Source organism: Microcaecilia unicolor, chromosome 10 (assembly GCF_901765095.1).
Source record: "Microcaecilia unicolor chromosome 10, aMicUni1.1, whole genome shotgun sequence".
Classification (NCBI taxonomy): domain Eukaryota; kingdom Metazoa; phylum Chordata; class Amphibia; order Gymnophiona; family Siphonopidae; genus Microcaecilia; species Microcaecilia unicolor.
In genome coordinates this window covers 17,689,471-17,708,992 of record NC_044040.1, presented here as the reverse complement: position 1 = coordinate 17,708,992, position 19,522 = coordinate 17,689,471, and the positions used below count along the sequence as shown (strand labels likewise).

General features: G+C 44.1%; 1 protein-coding gene across 1 annotated transcript in view; it reads right to left on the bottom strand.

The window, feature by feature from the left end:
- The window catches only part of LOC115479334 (putative cation exchanger C521.04c), a gene marked incomplete at its 5' end in the record, with an annotated part of 107,400 nt that extends 88,223 nt beyond the window's left edge, over positions 1-19,177 (bottom strand). Inside the window, 5 exon segments of the mRNA XM_030217208.1 lie at positions 129-245; positions 1,647-1,752; positions 8,227-8,357; positions 18,887-19,036; positions 19,147-19,177. Of these exon segments, the coding sequence (XP_030073068.1) occupies positions 129-245; positions 1,647-1,752; positions 8,227-8,357; positions 18,887-19,036; positions 19,147-19,177 (535 nt within the window).
- Between the last annotated feature and the right edge of the window lie 345 nt (positions 19,178-19,522).

Here is a 19,522-nt window from a genome sequence, read left to right as displayed (position 1 = left end):
AGGAAACTGAATTTTGCTTACTGCAGCAGCCATAAACTGCCCCCTTTGTTGTTTAGGGTTATGCCTCCCTTCAAATAATGGGAGACTAGCAAGAAAGAAACAAGTGAACAAAAGAACTTTCCACTTACCATATGGCAATCCCAGTATGGAGATAAACATCAGCAGTGAAATCAAGAGATAAAAGAAGGAAAGCCACCACCCAAACATCAGCAGATAAAGAACATTTCCACAAGTAAAGGTGCTCCCTGGAAAAACAGAGAGTGAATATGAGTACAAGGTAACTGACCTTTCTTCATGTAGAATCTATTCACATTCATTTTCCCTCAGAGTTCTTGGCAAGTACATCAAGCACCTTCCCTCACCCATGTTCCCCAAAGAGCTCCAGAAGGTAGAAGAGATCAAACTGTTGAACCTTCCTACAGCTATAGCTATACACACACACACACACATATATATACATACATACTATATAATAATTTGCACCTCCAACGTTCTACGTCTGGATGCCTGGGTTCGAAACACACTTCCCATTGGTCTGCCCTGGCGATGACATCAAAGGGTGGATCAGTGAAAGGGAAGGGAAGCCAGCAGCCAGCCAGCCACAGAACGTTGGAGGTGAGAAGAGAATTGCCCCTCCATCCCCCCCATCCTCCCTCTGAATTCCAGGCCCTCCTCTCCCCCCCCTCCGCTCAGAGTTCCATGCCCCCCTACCTCCCTCTCCTCTGAGTTACAGGCCCCCCCTCCCCTTCGAGTTGCAGGACGCCCCCTCCCTCTCCTCCCCTTTGAGTTCCATGCCCCCCTCTCCTCCGAGTTCCACACCCCCACGCCTCCCTCCCTCTCTCTCCCCCCTCCGAGTGCAAGCACGACTTGCCCTCGCCTTCCTGCGTGCCGGCTGTAATTTAAAAATTCTTACCTCGGGGTCCGGCGTCAGCAGTGAAGGCGAGCGGCGCTTCAGCCTGCCTTCCCATCTGTCTCAGCTCTTCCTCTGGTCCCACCCTTCCGGAAACAGGAAATGAGGGTGGGACCAGAGGCAGAGCTGAGACAGATGGGAAGGCAGGCTGAAGCGCCGCTCGCCTTCACTGCTGACGCCGGACCCCGAGGTAAGAATTTTTAAATTACAGCCGGCACGCAGGAAGGCGAGGGCCAGGCGAAGGACAGGTCATGCTTACACTCGGAGGGGAGAGAGAGAGAGGGAGGGAGGCGCGGGGGTCTGGAACTCGAAAGGGAGGGGGACGGTCCTGAAACTCGAAGGGGAGGGGGCGTGGAACCTTGCTAGTGCCCGTTTCATTTCTGTCAAACACGGGCCTCTTTTACTAGTAAACACACACACACACATATATATATATATATATATATATACATACATACATACACATACATATATATAGTCAAAGAAAAAGCACAGATGAGAACTATAGCACGCAACTGAAAGAAAAAAAAAAAAAAAAAAAGAGGGCAAAAGTTATACAGTTCTACAAGAGCCACTTCCATGGAATGGGCAAGTGCAGGTACCATCAGCCCACCACACCAAAGTCAGCAGAAGGAAACAATATTAAGAAAGGTGTTAATTCAGTGAACAGAGGAAGCATCACAACCTTCTATGTTCAAACACCCATTCAGCACATTGCAGCAGCTTGAGTTCTCACCTGAGCCCTTTAGGACATTCAGATCAGAGTATAGCTCTTTCACAATTTCTGACCGGTCTTCCCAAGGCCTCTCAGTCACATGACTTTTCCATTTCTTAAAACCAAACTGAAATGAAACACAAAACAATTTTACTGTATGCTAACATCACAAAATTAGAATAAGCCAAGAGAAAAAGCAGGGCCAGATTTAAGACACAGACAAACTATCCACATGCCCAAATGTTTAGGGATGTCCTGTACAATGTGCTAATTCAGCAGTTCCCACCTGCAGCAGAAGCTTGTGTGTGTAAGCAGATTAAGAAAAGCTTGAGTGATGAGTAGATTGTAGGAGGAGAAAGATTTAATTCAAGCGTCAGATTGTTATGGTATAAGCCAATCATCAGAATTAAATGTGTAGCATGATGTTGTGTTGGATCAGATACATATATATACACCAATATATTTGTGCAGCTTTTAAATATATATATATATATTTGACACTGCAGCAGAGAAAATAGTTTCATTTCAAGCCTCTCTCTCTCCATCCCTTTTTCTGGGAACTTCTGAAAGCAGGGATAGTCAATTACAAACACTTAACAAAGAGAAATAAAACTCTCCCTGCCCTCCCACCTAAAAGGACTGAGCAAAAGCATGACTAAGGTGGGTACCTGGACGCTCATCAGGACATCTCTGAAAACCAAAGACCCAAGAGACCGAAAGTCTGGAGAACCCATTGAAGACAAAGACTTCAGAGGGGAAACCATAAACAGGACATTTGCTTGTCAAAGGTATACCTGCCCCTCCCATCAGCTTTCAGACATGTGCAGAAAGGAAGGACTTGTAATGTGTATCTGCTCCAGAGACTGAGCAGGAAGCCTTTTCACATCAAAAGACCATTTGTCAGCAAGATCCAGACAGCAAGTCTTGTGATGTCATAAGACATGAGACCAAGATACCACAATGCTTTGCAAATGCCCAAGGGTCGTGTGGAAACCAGGAAACCAGGACAAAGATCCACATGGCATATCCTCCAACCAGGGGCGTATCTGCGTGGGGCCACAGGGGCCTGGGCCCCCGCAGATTTCGCCCTGGCCCCCCTCCCCGCCGTCAACCCTCCCCCGCTGCTTACTTTTGCCAGCCGAGGTCCGACCCGCAATCTCCATATTTCGTCTTCCTCCGTGGCCATGTGCTTCAAGGAAGTAACGCTGCAGCCTGCAGTGCTGATTGGTTGAATCCAGTTCGGCGTCTGACGTCGCTGCGACGTCAGACGCTGAACTGGATTCAACCAATCAGCACTGCAGCGTTACTTCCTTGAAGCACATGGCCACGGAGGAAGACGAAATATGGAGATTGCGGGTCGGACCTCGGCTGGCAAAAGTAAGCAGCGGGGGAGGGAGGCAAAAATGTGCCCCCCCTCTCTGGCTCTGGCCCCCCCCCCACCCGCCGGATTCCAGATACGCCCCTGCCTCCAACAGCTTGCAAGATATAAAAGCAAAAGCTGTTTCCCCAAGATTCAGATTCTCTTCAACTGCAAGCAACTCAGATCCACTCACTGCAGAAGCTCTCCTGTCCTGCAAACATGTGCTTACCTAATGCTGTTCATACTGTGTAACAAGGACTTGTAAGTAACATAACTTTTGATCTAGACCTACTCTACTTTACCTTACTTAAGCACAGATTATCTGTAAAAGATCTCTTAAAACCTACCTCTCGTGTGCAATTGTATATTAAATCAACCTTTTTGAAGCTAAAAATACGGTCTCCTTGTGTTCTGAGTATATGGTATCTTTTATATATACTTTATTTAATTTATTGCAATTATCACCTTTGGTGATTGGTGGAGAAATTAATATCCTAAAACTTATAAATACAGCACCTGCTCTTAAATTATAAACAGTAGCGAGTGCTCTAGAGCTCTTTTCCCGAAATAAATCATTTCTTGTAACAAGATCTGCTTCACAATCAGGAAGGAAAAATTTGTTATGAGCTATTTTATATCCTATCCTTTTCAACTTACATTAGTCTAGATGTCATACCACAAAAACCTCAGCAGGGGACCCACAATTGCTGGGTTTTAGAACCAGCCTTAGTGCATGTCTCTACTATCCCAGGTACGTTGCTGTTAATGGGTGGCGGTAGGGGCTAAGGCCATAAATAGGCAAATGCTAGTTTTAATATTAGTGCAGGCCCATTAAAAAAATAGCCTTTTCGCCAGCTGCGGTAAAAAAAAAAAAAAAAAAAAGGCCCAGCACATGCCTAAAAGTTGCATCCATACTGCCACAGGTCACCTTTTACCATGGCTTTTACAAGGAGACCCCAACCTAGTGAAATGCCTTCCAGGATCCACAGCTGACAGACTCCAAAATAATACTGAACATGATCCGAGAACACAGCAAGGATTCTAATACTGATGCTGTAATCCACCTGGGAACAAATGACCTGGCCAACAATACCAAGTTTAGAACACAGTGTTCCAGAAGTTTGAGGAGGGACTGAAGTCTTTGGTTTGGACTGCAGCATTTTCTGAATGCCTACACGTGAGAAGGGAGAGGAAAGACTATGTAAAACATAGGAATTCAGTAAGTGGCTTGAATCTTGGTGTAAAGAAGGTTTTAAATACATAGGAATATGGGGTAACATGTGGAAAAATAAAAGGCTGTACTGTAATGATGGGCTACATCTTTCTGTGAAAAGAAAAAGGATCCTTGGGGGACAAATTCTGACATTTTCTAGTTTCTAGACATTTAAACTAGAAGGTGGGGTAACAAAAGGAAACAAGGGAATTAAAAAAGTCACCCCCAGAAAAAAAAAAAACATGACAGCAGAGGAAAAGGTCACAAATAAAGAAAACCATCCAAACTCACTTAGCGCATAGAAAGCAATGAGCACAAATGCTCGTAGTCTAAGTAAAAGGGTCAAGATTTGCAAGCCCTGATGTTTTGAGGAAAACTTGGATACTTTTTTCCTTGTTTCATATATTATATATATTTATTTTTTTTAGAAAAAGAATTAAAAAGAGGTGAGAATCTCACAGTAGAAGTTCTTCCTGGGCCTGAGAGAGGAGAGACGTGAAAACAGAACGCATCTCACCGCGGATAGAAAAGAACTGAAGAGGCATGCTCGCGCGACGATGCTTGCAAAATGTTTTTCCCGATTCCTGGGCCGCCACGGTCGTCGACCCACTTGTGAGAACATGCAGCCTGCTTGTCCTCGGAGAATCAAAAGTATTGGATTTCAGACGTACTGATTTTGGTAACTGAGTAGGAACTGATGGCATGGGTAGGCATAGGTGAAGTGGAAGCGCAGTGGTCCAAGCTGAAAGCAAGGAAAGTAAACAAAAACAAGAGAAACAGGAAGCCTATATGGTTCTCCAAACAAATGATTGAAAAAATAAAGGGCAAAAAAAAAAAAAGAGGCTTTGGTCAAGAAATAGAGAAGAACGCAACAAGAAGATCACAGAAAAAAATTATCGGATTAAACTCAAAGCAGCAAAGAGGGGAGTATGGCTAACGAAAGTGCAGGCAGAAGAAAAAAATGGCTAAAGATGTTAAAGAGAGGTGACGATCTTTTTCGGGTATATTGGGGAAATAAGAAAAGCTAGGAATGGATAGGAAACTGGTTGAGTGACAGGCGACAGAGGCTGGTGGAAAATGGAATCTGCTCGAAGGAAAGGAAGGGGAGTAGCGGAGTGCCTCAGGGACCAGTGCTGGGGCCAATTTTGTTTAATATATGAGAGACATTACTGAAGGATTAGAAGGAAAAAAAGTTTGCATTTTTGCAGATGACACAAAAGCTAGCCAATACAGTGGATACCCTGGAGGGAGTAGAAACCATAAGAACAATGCGACAAGGCAGTGGCCATGGCCAGAAGGATGCTAGGCTGCATACAGGTATAACCAACAGGAGGTGTTGATTCCCCTTTACAAGTCATTGGTGAGGCCCCAGTTGGAGTATACTGTTCAGTTTTGGAGGCCGTATCTTACTAAGAATGTAAAAGGACTTGAAACCGTTCAAAGAAAAGCAACAAAAATGGTATGGGATTTGCGTTGCAAGATATACGAGGAGTCTTACTGACCTGAACTCATATACCCTGGAGGACAGGAAAGAAGAAACAGGGGTGACATGATACAGACATTCAAATATCTGAAAGGTATTAATCCGTAAACAAACCTTTTCCAGAGATTGGAAGGCAATACAACTAGAAGACATGAATTGAGGTTGAAAGGGGGTAGGCTAGGAATAGTATCAGGAAGTATTTTTCACACAGAGTGTGGTAGATACCTGGAATACTCTCCCACGGGAGGTGGTGGAGATGAAAACAGTAACGGAATTCAAAAATGTGTGGGATACACACAGGAGTCCTGTTTAGAAGGCATGGTTCCGAAGATGCTTAGTGGAGATTAGGAAGCAACACCGGTAATTGGGAAGCAAAGCCAGTGCTGGGCAAACTTTTATGGTCTGTGCTCTGATCATGGCTGAACAGATTTGGATGGTCTGGAGTGGAGATTTTCAGGGGCTTCAAATGCTAACCTCAGAAATTTTAGGACAAGGAAAGTGCTGGGCAGACTTCTAAGGTCTATGCCCTGAAAATGGCAAGGACAAATCAAGACCAGGTATACATAAGAATTATCACATACCAAATGTAATGATTTTATCTTGTTGGGCAGACTGGATGGACCATACAGGTCTTTATCTGCCATCATCTACTATGTTACTAGATATGACAGGGGCAGCAAAATGGGCTAGTTTCTTGGACCTATATAGCATTAGGTAGGGTTTTTTTTTAGGTGGGGGGGGGGGGGGGAAGGGGAGGAGTGGCAGTAGGGGAATAGGTTCAGATATAGTTGCTACTCTGTTCCTTCACCAATCTTCGAGCTCAAAAGGTGTTCCAGTGCCTCCAACATGGAAAAAAGTAAAATCTACAGATAGATGGAATGTCACCTCTACATGAGTTTTTTTTGTTTTGTTTTTTAAATTTTCCATTTAACTGCAGTTCTGAGGGACACCCTACCCACTAGGGCAAAACAGCCTGTCTTATAGGCAGGGGACATCAAGTGGTTTCAAGCAGGCCTCATCCTAGAGTGGGATTATACCCACATGTCCAGAGCACACGCCACTCAATCTATTAATCTCCTGAGAATTGTTTGGTTCTGTAATTAAGGTGGAGATAGGACCATATGTTATATCTGACCACACGTGGGTGTGGCTAGATATGGTGAAGCTGCAGGGTTTTTTTCAGCCCAAGGTAGAATTTTGTTTTTTAAGTTTAATACTAAAACCCTTGCAAACATCAAAATACCTAATACCAAGTAAAGATTAATCTTCATTTTAACTCCCTACTGCACTCAACTGTAACTTGCCTTGAGCTTTGTTCTAGAAAAGTACGTAATTAAATCTAAAATCCCTAATGCTGCTTTCTCCAGAGAAAAAGGGGAAAGGAGCAGCAGATTTTGGGTATAGAAATCTGAGTAGTCTGATGACGTTACTCATTTTACATTTGCATACCATTAATGCCATGCAACACATTTCTGAATTCAATGTTTATTAGATACTTACGGTAATCACATTGTCTATTCAGATTTTTTACTCACAGTTAGTTTATGCTTTGGTTTTATCCTATGCTACATAACCATCTTTATAAGAAACTCTACCTAATCAATTTAGGTATTGTTTTTTTTTGTGTCTTGTGTGGGGTGATGTGAACCATGGAAGTTATAATCTTTGCTTTCTCTTCCAAACAAATCTTTCGCTTTTTACTAAAGAATTTTTTTTTGTCTATTAGATTGTAAGCTCTTTGAGCAGGGACTGTCTTTCTTCTATGTTTGTGCAGAGCTGCGTACGCCTTGTAGCGCTATAGAAATGCTAAATAGTAGTAGTAGTAGTAATTTCAATGGAGAGGAACATTAATGAGTTTCATTCAATTTTTGAAGGTCTTGTCTCTGATTGGACTAATTGTGGTATAACAATAGAAAAATAGAATACTTTGTTGGTAAACCTGCTTTTAGAAGTCAGTGGTGACATCTTGTAATAACTCACACAGGCTGTTTTAAAGTACAACCATGACAAACACTCAAGGTAATGTGCATGTAATTTGTACTACTCAGTGCCAAGTTTTTCAGCAGTCACTAATTCAGACAGTTTCTTACTAATCTGTAAATCCTGTGTAGCTGGCAGACAGCTACTGTAAAGGAAAACTTGGTTAGGTTATCCATACTCCCATGAAACAAAAAGCAAGAAGAGTCAACAGGCTGAAGCAGAAGCCAGTATTGCTGCACATTTGAAACAGTGTTTGAACAGAACAAGTACCTAGATATAGCCATTGTTTATTTTACATGCTTGACATACCACACGCAGCCTAACATTTTTATTTTTTGTAAACTGTACTGAAGCCTAAGCAAAAAAAAAAAAAAAAAACCTTATGAGAAACAAAAGAGGAAGGTCACAGAAGAGCTGAATAATTTAAGGTGGTACTGTTTTTGCCTCGTTTCAGAACATTAGCTGGTACACAACATACACCTGTGGCAAGAACACCTCCATTTGGACTATCAACTATCTGCTGAGTAAACAATACCAAGACATAATGAAGTCAGCAACAGCAGACCTTATAGTTGTTTGAGAGCTTTTGAGCCTCCACCTCATTCTCTGCGGTGATAGTAGTCTTTGTCAGACAGCCTTCGCACATGGGCACCTCTTCTGAGTGATGCGGGCAGCGAGTAGGGGTTGAGGATGTCACTGTGGGATAAGGAAGGACACCAGATGAAAAGCATTTATTCACCTTATTGTTTACCCAAAACAGGCCCTTCAAGAAGGCATCCATGTTAATGGGATACATTCATAGAGTTACATTGAAAATACATTTGTTAGACACAAAGGGCAGAAAAAAAAAAAAAAGAGAAGTGGAGATGGAGCTGTTGATTCTTGGTTTTGCTAGATTATGAGAGGCCTTTAACTTGCAGTATCCACGCTCTCAGTGTGCAGAAAGATGTAAGTTCTAAGATGTTTAGTGTTCACTAAAGCAGATTCCTCAAATCATCAACTACATGGTTCTCAGCTTTATCATTTTGTTTGCATAGTGCTTCAAGGTCTCCTTTTAGTTCTATTAGGTCTTACCTGTTAATTTTCTATTAGTCCTTCCCACTATTCCAGAACCTGTGGGATAGTTGTGCCCAACCACCAGCAGGAAGAGAACTGAAAACTGAGTTGAAACATCTCTCTAGGTATCCAGTCTAGCTCCTCAATATTTACTTAGACAAGCAGTAAGAAATTCAACTACAACACAACCTTAAACTCCTCTGGTCCACCAACCAGAAGAGGAAACATGTGTGGACCACTCATCTTTGGACAATTTTGAGAGAAGAGAAAGATATACAAGAAGCACCATGTAAGGTGTCCGTCGTTATTTGACCCATTACTTTGCACCAACTAAACATCTCAGAAACGTCAGGTGGGCCTCTGGCATAGCGGAAAGGACTAAAGGAAAGAAAATTAATCAGGTAAGACCTAATTTCTCCTTCCATTATGTAGCTTCCCAGTATTCTAGAACCTGTGGTATGTTCAAAACCAATCCCTAGGGTGGGATCATGGTGCTGCCACTCTTGAGGACCAAAGCCCCAAAACTGGTTTCTGAGCAAGGCGCAACGTCCACCCTATAGTGCTTGGTAAAGGTATGTAGCACTGACCATGTTACCGCCTTGCAAATATTCACTGGGGACAGTAAGGTAGTCTCCACCTAGGGTGTCGCTGTATACCTCATAGAATAAGCCCACAAGGCCTGAGGAACCTACTTCCCTGCAAGCAAGTTAATGCAATAGTGTCTTCAAGCCATCTAGCAATTGTGGGCTTCAAAGCCATGAGGCTAAGTTTACCAAAAGGCACAAATAGTCTGCCCCAATTTGCAAAACTCATTTATGACTTCCAGATATATCTAATGAGGACTCTACACACATCAAGAAGCTTCAAGAAATACGAAGACTCCTCATACTCTCTGCAAAAGGACGGAAGCTCCACAGATTAGTTCAAATGCCTATACCACTTTTAGAAGAAAAGCACGGAACCATGCACAAGGAGACCAACACCTCTGAACAGTGAAGAAAGAGATCCTGACAAGAGAATCTGAAGCTCTGAAACCCTATATGCCGATACAACAGCCACCAAGAACTCTGTCTTTAGCATAAGATCTTCAAGGAGACCTTCCAGAAAGGCTCTAAAGGAGGCTTCTGAAAAGCCTGGAGGACCAAATTAAAGGTTCTACTCTAGACACAGCATACAAAAAGGTGGCAGCAAGAAGTCCACTCCCCACAAGAATTGAATATCTGGGTGAGCCACAAGGGATGTCTTCTGTAGTCAGCCCCATAAACAGGCCAAAGTTACAACCTGAACCTTTAGAGAGCCCAACACCAATCCTTTCTGAAGACCTGCCTGGAGAAAAGCTAGGATGTGCGTGATCTGAGCAGAGAAGGAGGAAGTCCGCGCTCAATATATCAGCCCTAAAGTAGTTCACACCCTCATTTACACCATGGTTTCAGAGCATTTCCAAGCCTGAAGCAAGGTAGCAATAAACGAATCAGAATAACCTTTTCATCTCAGAGCCCTTTCAATGGCCAAGTCATAAGACCGAAGGGGCATGGATCCTCCATGAGCATCGGACCTTGCTTCAATAGCCTGTGTACCAGCAGGAGACTGAGAGGGCCCCATAGCAGTCAAATCATGTTCACATATCACAGACTCCGCAGCCAATCGGGGCCTAAGAGAATTATTTGACACCAGTGGAATGTGATCCTTTACAACATATGGCCTATCATGGGCCAAGGAGAGAAAGCATGCGCTAGATGCATCTCCGGCCAGGGCTGCAGTAGGCATCAAGCCTGATCAAGCCCGGTTCTTTCAGACAACTGAAGAACTTAGGCACCCTGGCATTCCTTTTCATTGACAAGTCCAGAAGTGGAAAACGCTATACTGTCCACTACCAGCTGAAAATACTGGTTGGATAGTTCCCTAGTCCAAGGAGTGCCTGTTGAGAAAGTCTGCTTACACATTCAACAATGTGAGCTGCCAACAAAGCAGAGATTATTTCTCTCTGCCCAACTCATGGAGGAGGCAGGTCTCCACTGCTGAGGACAACAATGGGTGCCACCTTGCTTATTGATATAAGCCACCACTGTCGAATTGTTGGAGAAAACTCAAACCGGGGCCCTCACCAAAGGCAGACAAGTTGCATATGGCATTCCGCACTGCCCTGAACTCCAAGCGATTTATTGACCACCAAGACTGCTGTTTTACCCAGGTGTACTGAGCCAGATGGAACTTGTAATAAACTCCCCAACATGACTTGCTGGTGTCCATTGTCACCACTTCCCCATTACATTATCGGAAAGGGAGTGCCAAAGATCAAATTCATGGGCGACAACTACCACTGTATACTCAGTCTGGCAACCAGCGTCCAAGGAAGATGAAGGTCGTACTTCTGTGACACCGGAGACAGTGACTGAGAAGAGACTCTTGTAATGGCCACACAGGAGCCCTGAACCAGCTTTGACCTCCTGTGCTCCGTGAGGAAGATCTTCTTCCATGCTATGTCGAATTGAACGCCCAGATATTCCAGCATCTGCAAAGGAGTTAGTCTGTTCTTCTCAAAATTGATTACCCAACCCAATAACTGCAGAAGACAGACAACTTTGTCGCCACCATGCTGTCTGAATAGGACAATGTACAAATGAGCAAGTTGAGATACATATGAAGTCTGATCCCCTGGCACTGAAGGCAGGCCACCACCACCACAACCTTGGTAAACATTCTTGAAGCCGTAGCAAGACTGAAGGGCAAAGCCTTGAACTGGAAGTGATAGCCCAGCACCACAAAACGTAGAAATCTCTGATGTGGTGGCCATATGGGTATATGCAAGTAGACCTCCTTTGTTAATCTGATTGTGAGCCCTTGTGCCTAGGTCGAGGCTAAAGAAAGGACCTTGGTCAAGGCCTAGGGTAGACCAAACAGGCGCTAAGCAATACCACGGGCCACAAAGCCCCGCACACTCAGGACAATCAACAAGCACCACCAGAAAAGTGAGACAGACCACTCCGACGAGCCACAAGGCCGATCCAGAACCCACTCGTACAGAGTCCAAGCCTACGGGCTGCAAGGCCAACCTAGAACCGAATCATACACTTGGGAAAGGGAAAAGAACGAGGGGTCCCCGAAGGAACTGGAGCTCAAGCAACACACATAGCACGACAGACACAAAACTGGCAGATACAGCCTATGACCAGAGGGAGAGAATACAAACAAAGGCTACACAGAAACTCAGGTAGTGGAGGGCAAAGCCCACAGGGGAAAAAAGGGAAAGCCAGGGGACAGAATGGGACACTATAGAAACAATCTACAAGAGAAAAGCTCCACAGGAATGGCTAAACAGGGAAAAACAGACTGAAGGAAAAGGCTGCTTTCAAATAAGGACAGGAAAGAAGCAGGCACACAAGAGAACAGAAAGGGATAAGGCAGACACCAGAGAAAGGCTAACAGAGGCAGAACTCACAGAAGGCAAATGCCAAGCTCTGCACATAAAGGGTTAACACTGAGTAAAGGGAAACTAAACAAAGCAGGAACGAGCTTACCACGGACAGAAAGGCTGCCTAACAGAAGCAGTGAGAAACGAGGCAGAAGACAGAACCAGCTGCACTGTAGAGAAGCAATCAAGGACACGCTGGTTACAACCAGAACACACACATGACCACAAAAGGAGAGCAAGCAAAACTCCTCAAAATACACACTGTGCCACGAGCACAGAAGAGAACCAGAGCTCAGCTGACAGGAATTAACGCTAGAGCATCCGCTGTAGGGAGAGGCAAGTTTAGATAGGTTTGACTTCTGATGTTTGTTGCTTCAGACGTCAGCTCAATCCCTGACAGGCCAATCAGAAGCAAGTCCCAGTCATTCCCCTCCCTGTCTCAGTAGAATCAGAACATCCTTGAGATGGAGGGCGGTAGGAAGTTCTCCCACTTGAACTGAGGCTACAACTGCTCTTAATGTCTCCATGCAAAACTACCTTGGATCCCTTTTGACAAGGAGGCTGCAAGAAGAGGAGTGGCAGGGCAAGAGAACTCCAACTTGTAACATTCTGTAAGAATATCCAGAACCCACTGATTAGATGCAATTTTGTCCCACTCCTCCCAGTGCTGTAAGAATGGACCAGACTCGCAAAGCTCTGGAGGTACTGGGTGCTCTGACAGAGGACTTCCTGTCCACACGAAAGGAAGATTGTGACTGAAAGCAGGACTGCTGACCACCAGGTCGGTACCATCTGCTGTCTCAAAAAAATCAAGACTGAGAGCCCCCTGAAGACTGATGATCAGAGGCTTTTGGCTTATCCTCCAGCAACCACTGTGGCTTAGTTTCCCCAGGTCTCTTACCAAGTTAGAGATCTTCTCCAAATAGCCATTTGTCCTGAAAAGGCAGTTTAACTCAACATGACCAACGCTGCCATCTGCTGCCCAATGCCGCAACCAGAGTTGCCGACATGCCATGACAGCCAAAGACATACTGCAGGTTGCAACCCATAATGTTATAAATAGAATCTGCCAAGTAGGCCAACCCCGCTTCCAGCTGGGTGTTACAGTGACTGTCTTGCATTACCAACTGCTGATGGCACTTCAAGCATGCTCTTGCCACCAACAAGCTGCACACTGTTGCTTGAAGACCCAAAGAGGCCACTTCAAAGGCTCGTTTCAGTGAGCCTTCTAGCTTCCTATCCTTTAGGTCTCTTAGGGCAATACCCCTTCCACTGGCAAGGTGGTCTTCTTAGTCAGTTACCTGCAATTTATATTTCTCCTCCAGAACAAATTGGTAGAGGTGAGCCATGGCTTTTCCCACTCTCAGCCCCATGTCTGGTGAGAACCATTCTGCTGTGATCAGATCCTGAATGTCTAGATGCAAATCAGGAAGGCCTTGGAAGGACTTATAAGCCCCCCTCATGATCAACGAAGATGGAACTCCCGACACCAAAGAAGGCGGCTACTCAATGGAAAGCACTGGCACAGAAATAGTATCAAGCTCCTCTTTATGATACAACCTTGGTACTTTCTAATCACCCCCCCCCCCCTCTTCAGGAGGTGCTCTCCCTCCTTTAACAGCTCATTCAATGATGGCTCCTCTGAATAGATTGAAGCTAGATCAGATAAGGCAACATCTAGCCACTCCTGGAGGTCTAAACGAGATCTCTAAGAAACTGGAGGGGCAGCAGGTCGAGAAACTGAAGAGCCTTTCAACAACTGACTATCCCTGCTTCAGTAAATAGTCCCGCTGTAAGAGCAATATAAACTCCGGAGAAAACAAAGATCTCGATGCAGCTGAATGCTCTGTCAGGCCCTGAGACTGAAACAGCGGCTGTGCTCTGTGTGCGATCAGAGGCTGTTCCTCACTGCCAATCTGCCCTGACAAAATGGCACCTATTCTCGTGCTCTCCTGCATCAAACTGTGCACCGGCCCAGCTGGAGAGCCCAAAGACCACAGCATATTCGGATGCTGTATCAAATCCAAGATGTGCTGCCGATGACCATTTCCTCTGCGTCCTGTGGGATTCCTGGCATGCACGCACTGAAAGGCTTCAATACCAGCTAGAAGGTCCCACAGCAAGAACACTGCTTAACTGTTTTCGTGGGAGTCATCATTCACCCCAATTGTCACAAGCGCTGCACATCTCAAGCAGCGAGTCAGGATCCCTTTCTTGTACCAAGTAGAATTTGCAGCCCTCCAAGCTGTTCTGAGTCGCACTTTAGCCAAACTTACCACTGGCGGCTGCTCCCCCAAGATCAGTCTCCTCAAGTCTTACTACAGATGAAAAAGGCTCAGGCCTGATACTTTGTCTCACTCTCTCCAGTAAACCTATTTTCCCTTCCCATGCTCTCTAGCAAACCTATTTACCCAGGAAAGGAGAGCTCCACGGGGGAAGAGGTGAAGGGAGGGAAGGAGTAACCTTGTCAGGCACCAGAGACAGGGATCTGAAAGAGAAAGCTACCTGCAAAGCTCAACTGAGGACCAGTTGACCAATCGGAACAAGAACAAAGCACTCAAAACCAGAGGCTGAAAAGTGCATCCGTCCACCTGCTGGAGATAGAAAATACTAAGCAGCTGAACTGGATGCCAAGACAGATATGTCTCAGCTTAATTTTGATGGACATGACACTATCATCCCACAGGTTCTGGAATAATGGGAAGCAATGTTATGGAAATGTTTTTGCACTGTGTGGAGTAAGAGTAGAGTATGGTGAATAAGACCAAAAATATTATAATGCCTTTGTATTGCTCCATGGTGTGACCGCACCTTGAGTACTGCGTTCAGTTCTGATTGCCGTATCTCAAAAAGATATAGCGGAATTAGAAAAGGTTCAATCAGCAACCAAAATGATAAAGTGGATTGAACTCCTCTCGCATGAGGAAAGGCTCAAGAGGCCAGGGCTCTTCAGCTTGGAAAAGAGATGGATGAGGGGAGATATGATTGAGGTCTACAAAATCCTGAGTGGTGTAGAACAAGTAGTACATAAGTATTGCCATACTGGGACAGATTTTTTACTCATTCCAAAAGCACAAAGACTAGGGAACACTTGAGGAAGTTACATTGCTGGAGGATGTAGTAACAGTGGTTAACATATCTGAGTTTAAAAAAAGGTTTGGACAAATACCTGGAGGAAAAGTCCATAGTCTGCTATTGAGACAGACATGGGGAAACAACTGCTTGCCCCGGGATTGGTAGCATGGAATTTGCTGCTATTTGGGTTTCTGCCAGATACTTGACCTGGCTTGGCCACTGTTTGGAAAACAGGATACTGGGCTAGATGGACCACTGGTCTGACCCAGTATGGCTACTCTTATATTTTTGAATGAAATAGAATTCCTTGAGCCATACTCTGTATGTTTTTTCTAACACCTCTACAAATGTGCAAGTGTTCATGTGTATGCATCTGAATCTGACCTAGAAGGTAAGGGAAGGGGGCTGTAAGAATGACGTTTTAGTCTGGAAAAAAACAAAATGAAACTCAAAGTGTGATAATTACACAGCACACTTCCTCATCACAACACTGACAACGAAAACTTCTTCAATGACCTGGACCTAATCCCTGGAAGATACCCAGCTGACCCTATCTGGTCAACATTTACTCTCTTCACCACTGAATCAGTTACACAAGCGACTCGCAGGTTCGCCAACACCCACTGCAAACTGGATATATGCCCCAGTAATCTACTTAAATCCGCCCCCAACCGCTTCACAGCAGACCTCACATCCCACCTAAACTTCATGCTACAACAAGGTCTCTTCTCCGAGGAATATGGTAACATCCTACTCACCCCAATACTAAAAGACACTAAAAAAAACACAAGCAACCTCACCAGTTACCGCCCAGTTGCGTCCATCCCACTAGTAATCAAACTGATGGAGAGCTTGGTGACCAAACAACTTACGAAATACATGGACAAGTTCACAATATTACACTAATCACAATCAGGATTCCACCCCCATCATAGTACTGAAACTGTAATAGTCACTCTCCTGGCCAAACAAGCAGAAAATAGCCAAACCTCAGCCACTTCGGGATTGTTGGAAATGTACTTAATTGGATCAAGGGTTTTCTAACCACCAGAACATACCAAGTAAAATCAAACTCAAACATATCACCACCGTGGAAAGCAGCCTGCGGAGTACCTCAAGGATCACCATTATCACCAATACTCTTCAACGTGATGATGATCCCACTGGCAAAATCCTTATCTAAATCGAGGCCTGAACCCGTTCATCTATGCAGACGATGTTACAATCTACATTCCCTTCAGACATGACTTGACAGAAATAACCAATGAAATCAATGACGGCCTAAATATCATGGACTCTTGGGCAAATTCATTCCAATTGAAACTGAACACTGAAAAAACACACTGCCTCATCCTCTTATCTCAACACAAGTACAAACCCACAACCATAAACACCCCAGAACACACCCTCCCTACCTCAGACAGCCTAAAAATACTCAGCGTCACAATCGACAGCAACCTTACTCTTGAGAGCCAAGTACACTCCATAATAAAGAAAATTTTCTATTCAATGTGGAATCTTAAACGAATCAAACCTTTCTTCCCGAGGGAAATTTTTCGAAACCTAATACAATCAATGGTAGTAAGCCATGCAGATTACTGCATCGGAATGTATGCGGGATGTAAAGAACAACTCACAAAAAAACTCCAGACCACCCAAAACACAGCAGCCAGGCTGATATTCAGTAAAACACGATTCAATAGTGCTAAACCCCTCCGAGAAAAGCTGCACTGGCTCCCAATCAAAGAACGGATAAGCTTCAAAATCTGCACTCTGGTCTACAAACTTATCTACGGCATAGTCCCAGGATACATGACAGACCTCATAGATCTACCAACCAGAAACAGAATCGGATCATCACGATCATACTTAAACCTATACTACCCAAATTGCAAAGGACATAAATACAAAACAACCTACACATCCAGCTTCTCCTACCTAAGCGCACAACTATGGAATGGACTCCCAAAAGCTGTGAAAACAATCCATAACCACCTAACCTTCAGGAAATCACTGAAAACCACTCTCTTCAAAAAGGCTTACCCACCGATCCAACGAAAATCCCCACACCCAACACAGCATAACCAATGATCGTACTGGACAATCTACAACCTTCGTTCCTTGACCCTCATGGAGCCCGACACACACCCACATCATTTTCCAGAATATAACCTTGCATTTGTTATCAACCGACTTGGCGAACGCCTTTACAGTACTATGTAAGCCACATTGAGCCTGCAAATAGGTGGGAAAATGTAGGGTACAAATGTAATAAATAAATATCAGACCATGAGATGTCACTGAATAGATTTCAAAAGTATGGTTTTAAACAATTCGGTCAGATTTCACAGCAGAAGAAAATGAAATTTACTTCAGAATCACTAAGCAGTAGTCAATCAGGTACAAAGGTATAAACAACATTGTACAGATGCAGGTTTGTAAAGAGCCACTGGTTGCACTGCAAGAGCAGTGAAATAAGGATTTCAGTTTATCCTCGGTGTTAGAGAGAGCAACGACAGCAGCTCAAGTTTTTATTTGTAGCCAGAGAGTGGAGTTGAAGGTCAAGCTGCTGCAAAAGGGCATACAGATAGCCCTTGATTTTTTCACACTTCTGCTTTCAGCACTGCAGTGAGTCAGGTACGCATTTGCACTGCTGGTGGACAGGTTCCTTTATTTGGAACCTTTGGGGCAGGAAATGGCTAGAATGTTTGGCTGTCCCTTGCAGTTGGCAGCAGAGGAGCGTTTGCTAGGTATTTTAACAAGTGCATCTAAAGGGTCTGTAGTATAAATTGCTCAGTATGTTTACACATGGCACAGTTTACTATGTATTGACATCAGCACCATGTTGTCATATTGGAAAAAGCAACTTGTAGTGGCCATGCTTGAGTGGCTCACCTATATGCTTGTTAATTATCTTACGCCAAGGCATGATTGTATTTGGTCCCCCTACTGGGCTTGTGTGTCCAAAGAACCTAGTTAAATGAAATGATATGTGCTGGTTGAGGAGAGCCCTCTATGGTGGGCGAGTTCCTGAGATGTAAGCCTGATTTACTGAGCAAATACCCTACACGTAAAACCCCCCAAAAACTATTGCCTCGAAGATCTTGTATGGTGTTGCACTGATGTCAGCAAAAAAAAAAAAAAAAAAACAACCTCGATTTTGTACTGTAAATAGTGATTTTTCTTGTTGTTGTTGAGACAAACCACCATTACCTAAAAAAAGTTTTCAACTGCCCATTGGATCCTTACAAAAAAGAAATTCAGATACACTTAACCCCCCCCCACACACACACACACACACATTTACTATACACTGTGTTCCCATTCTATCCCAGACAGTATATCTAGGTAACTGCATGGCATAACACTATCAAATGCTGCAGCAACATTTCCTCAGAGATCAATTCCTTATTATTCCTTTTCTGCCAGAAGGCATCACTCCAAGAAAGCCATACATCCCCACGTGCCTCAATTGCATCACCTTGCAATATGCCCAAGCCCGATGTGACAGGCAACTTAAAAACAAAAATTTCCTACACCATAGCATTCAGTCACAAGACTGCTTTAGGACCTCTCCCTTTGACGCTAAGCTCTTAATCTTATAGAAATGTGTAATTTAAGGTTTTTGTCATTTCCAAACGACATTTTACCCAGGCTGATTATAGGTTCTCTTCTCTCTAACCTGGCAGCAGCCTGGGCATCAGTAAGCTATGGTGATGGGACCCCGAATGCATGTCCAGATCCATGGGCACATTGATGGTGCAGTTCTTGTCACATAGTGAGCCTCTCCGATGATAAGCCTCAGCTCGATGTTCAAACTCCTTGGGAAAATCTGAAAGATAGTTAAAATTAAAGTTCCAATTATGAATGGAAAATAGTACTTTTTTCACACTGGTCCCCAGACAGATAATGCCAGGCCCAGAGTAAAGCGAAGATACTTACCTGTAACAGGTATTCTCCGAGGACAAGCGGCTTCATATTCTCACAAGTGGGTGATGCTGATCCATAATCGCCGGGTCCGGCTTTTGCCATAGTAAAAAAAAAAAATTTTTTTAACAGCTTTGTGGAGTGTAAGTCGCGCTCCACCATGCAAGCGCAAGAGCCTTCCTGCCCGTTGCGCGAATATAGTCTGTTTTAATACTAAAGCAAAACAAAGTAAAAAAAAATAACCAAGGAGATGACACCAAAAGGGAGGTGGGAGTGATTGTGAGAATACCTGCTACAGGTAAATATCTTTGCTTCCTCCAAGGACAAGCAGGCTTGTATCTTAATCACAAGTGGGGGAATCCCTAGCATCCAGGCTCACTGAAAACATTAG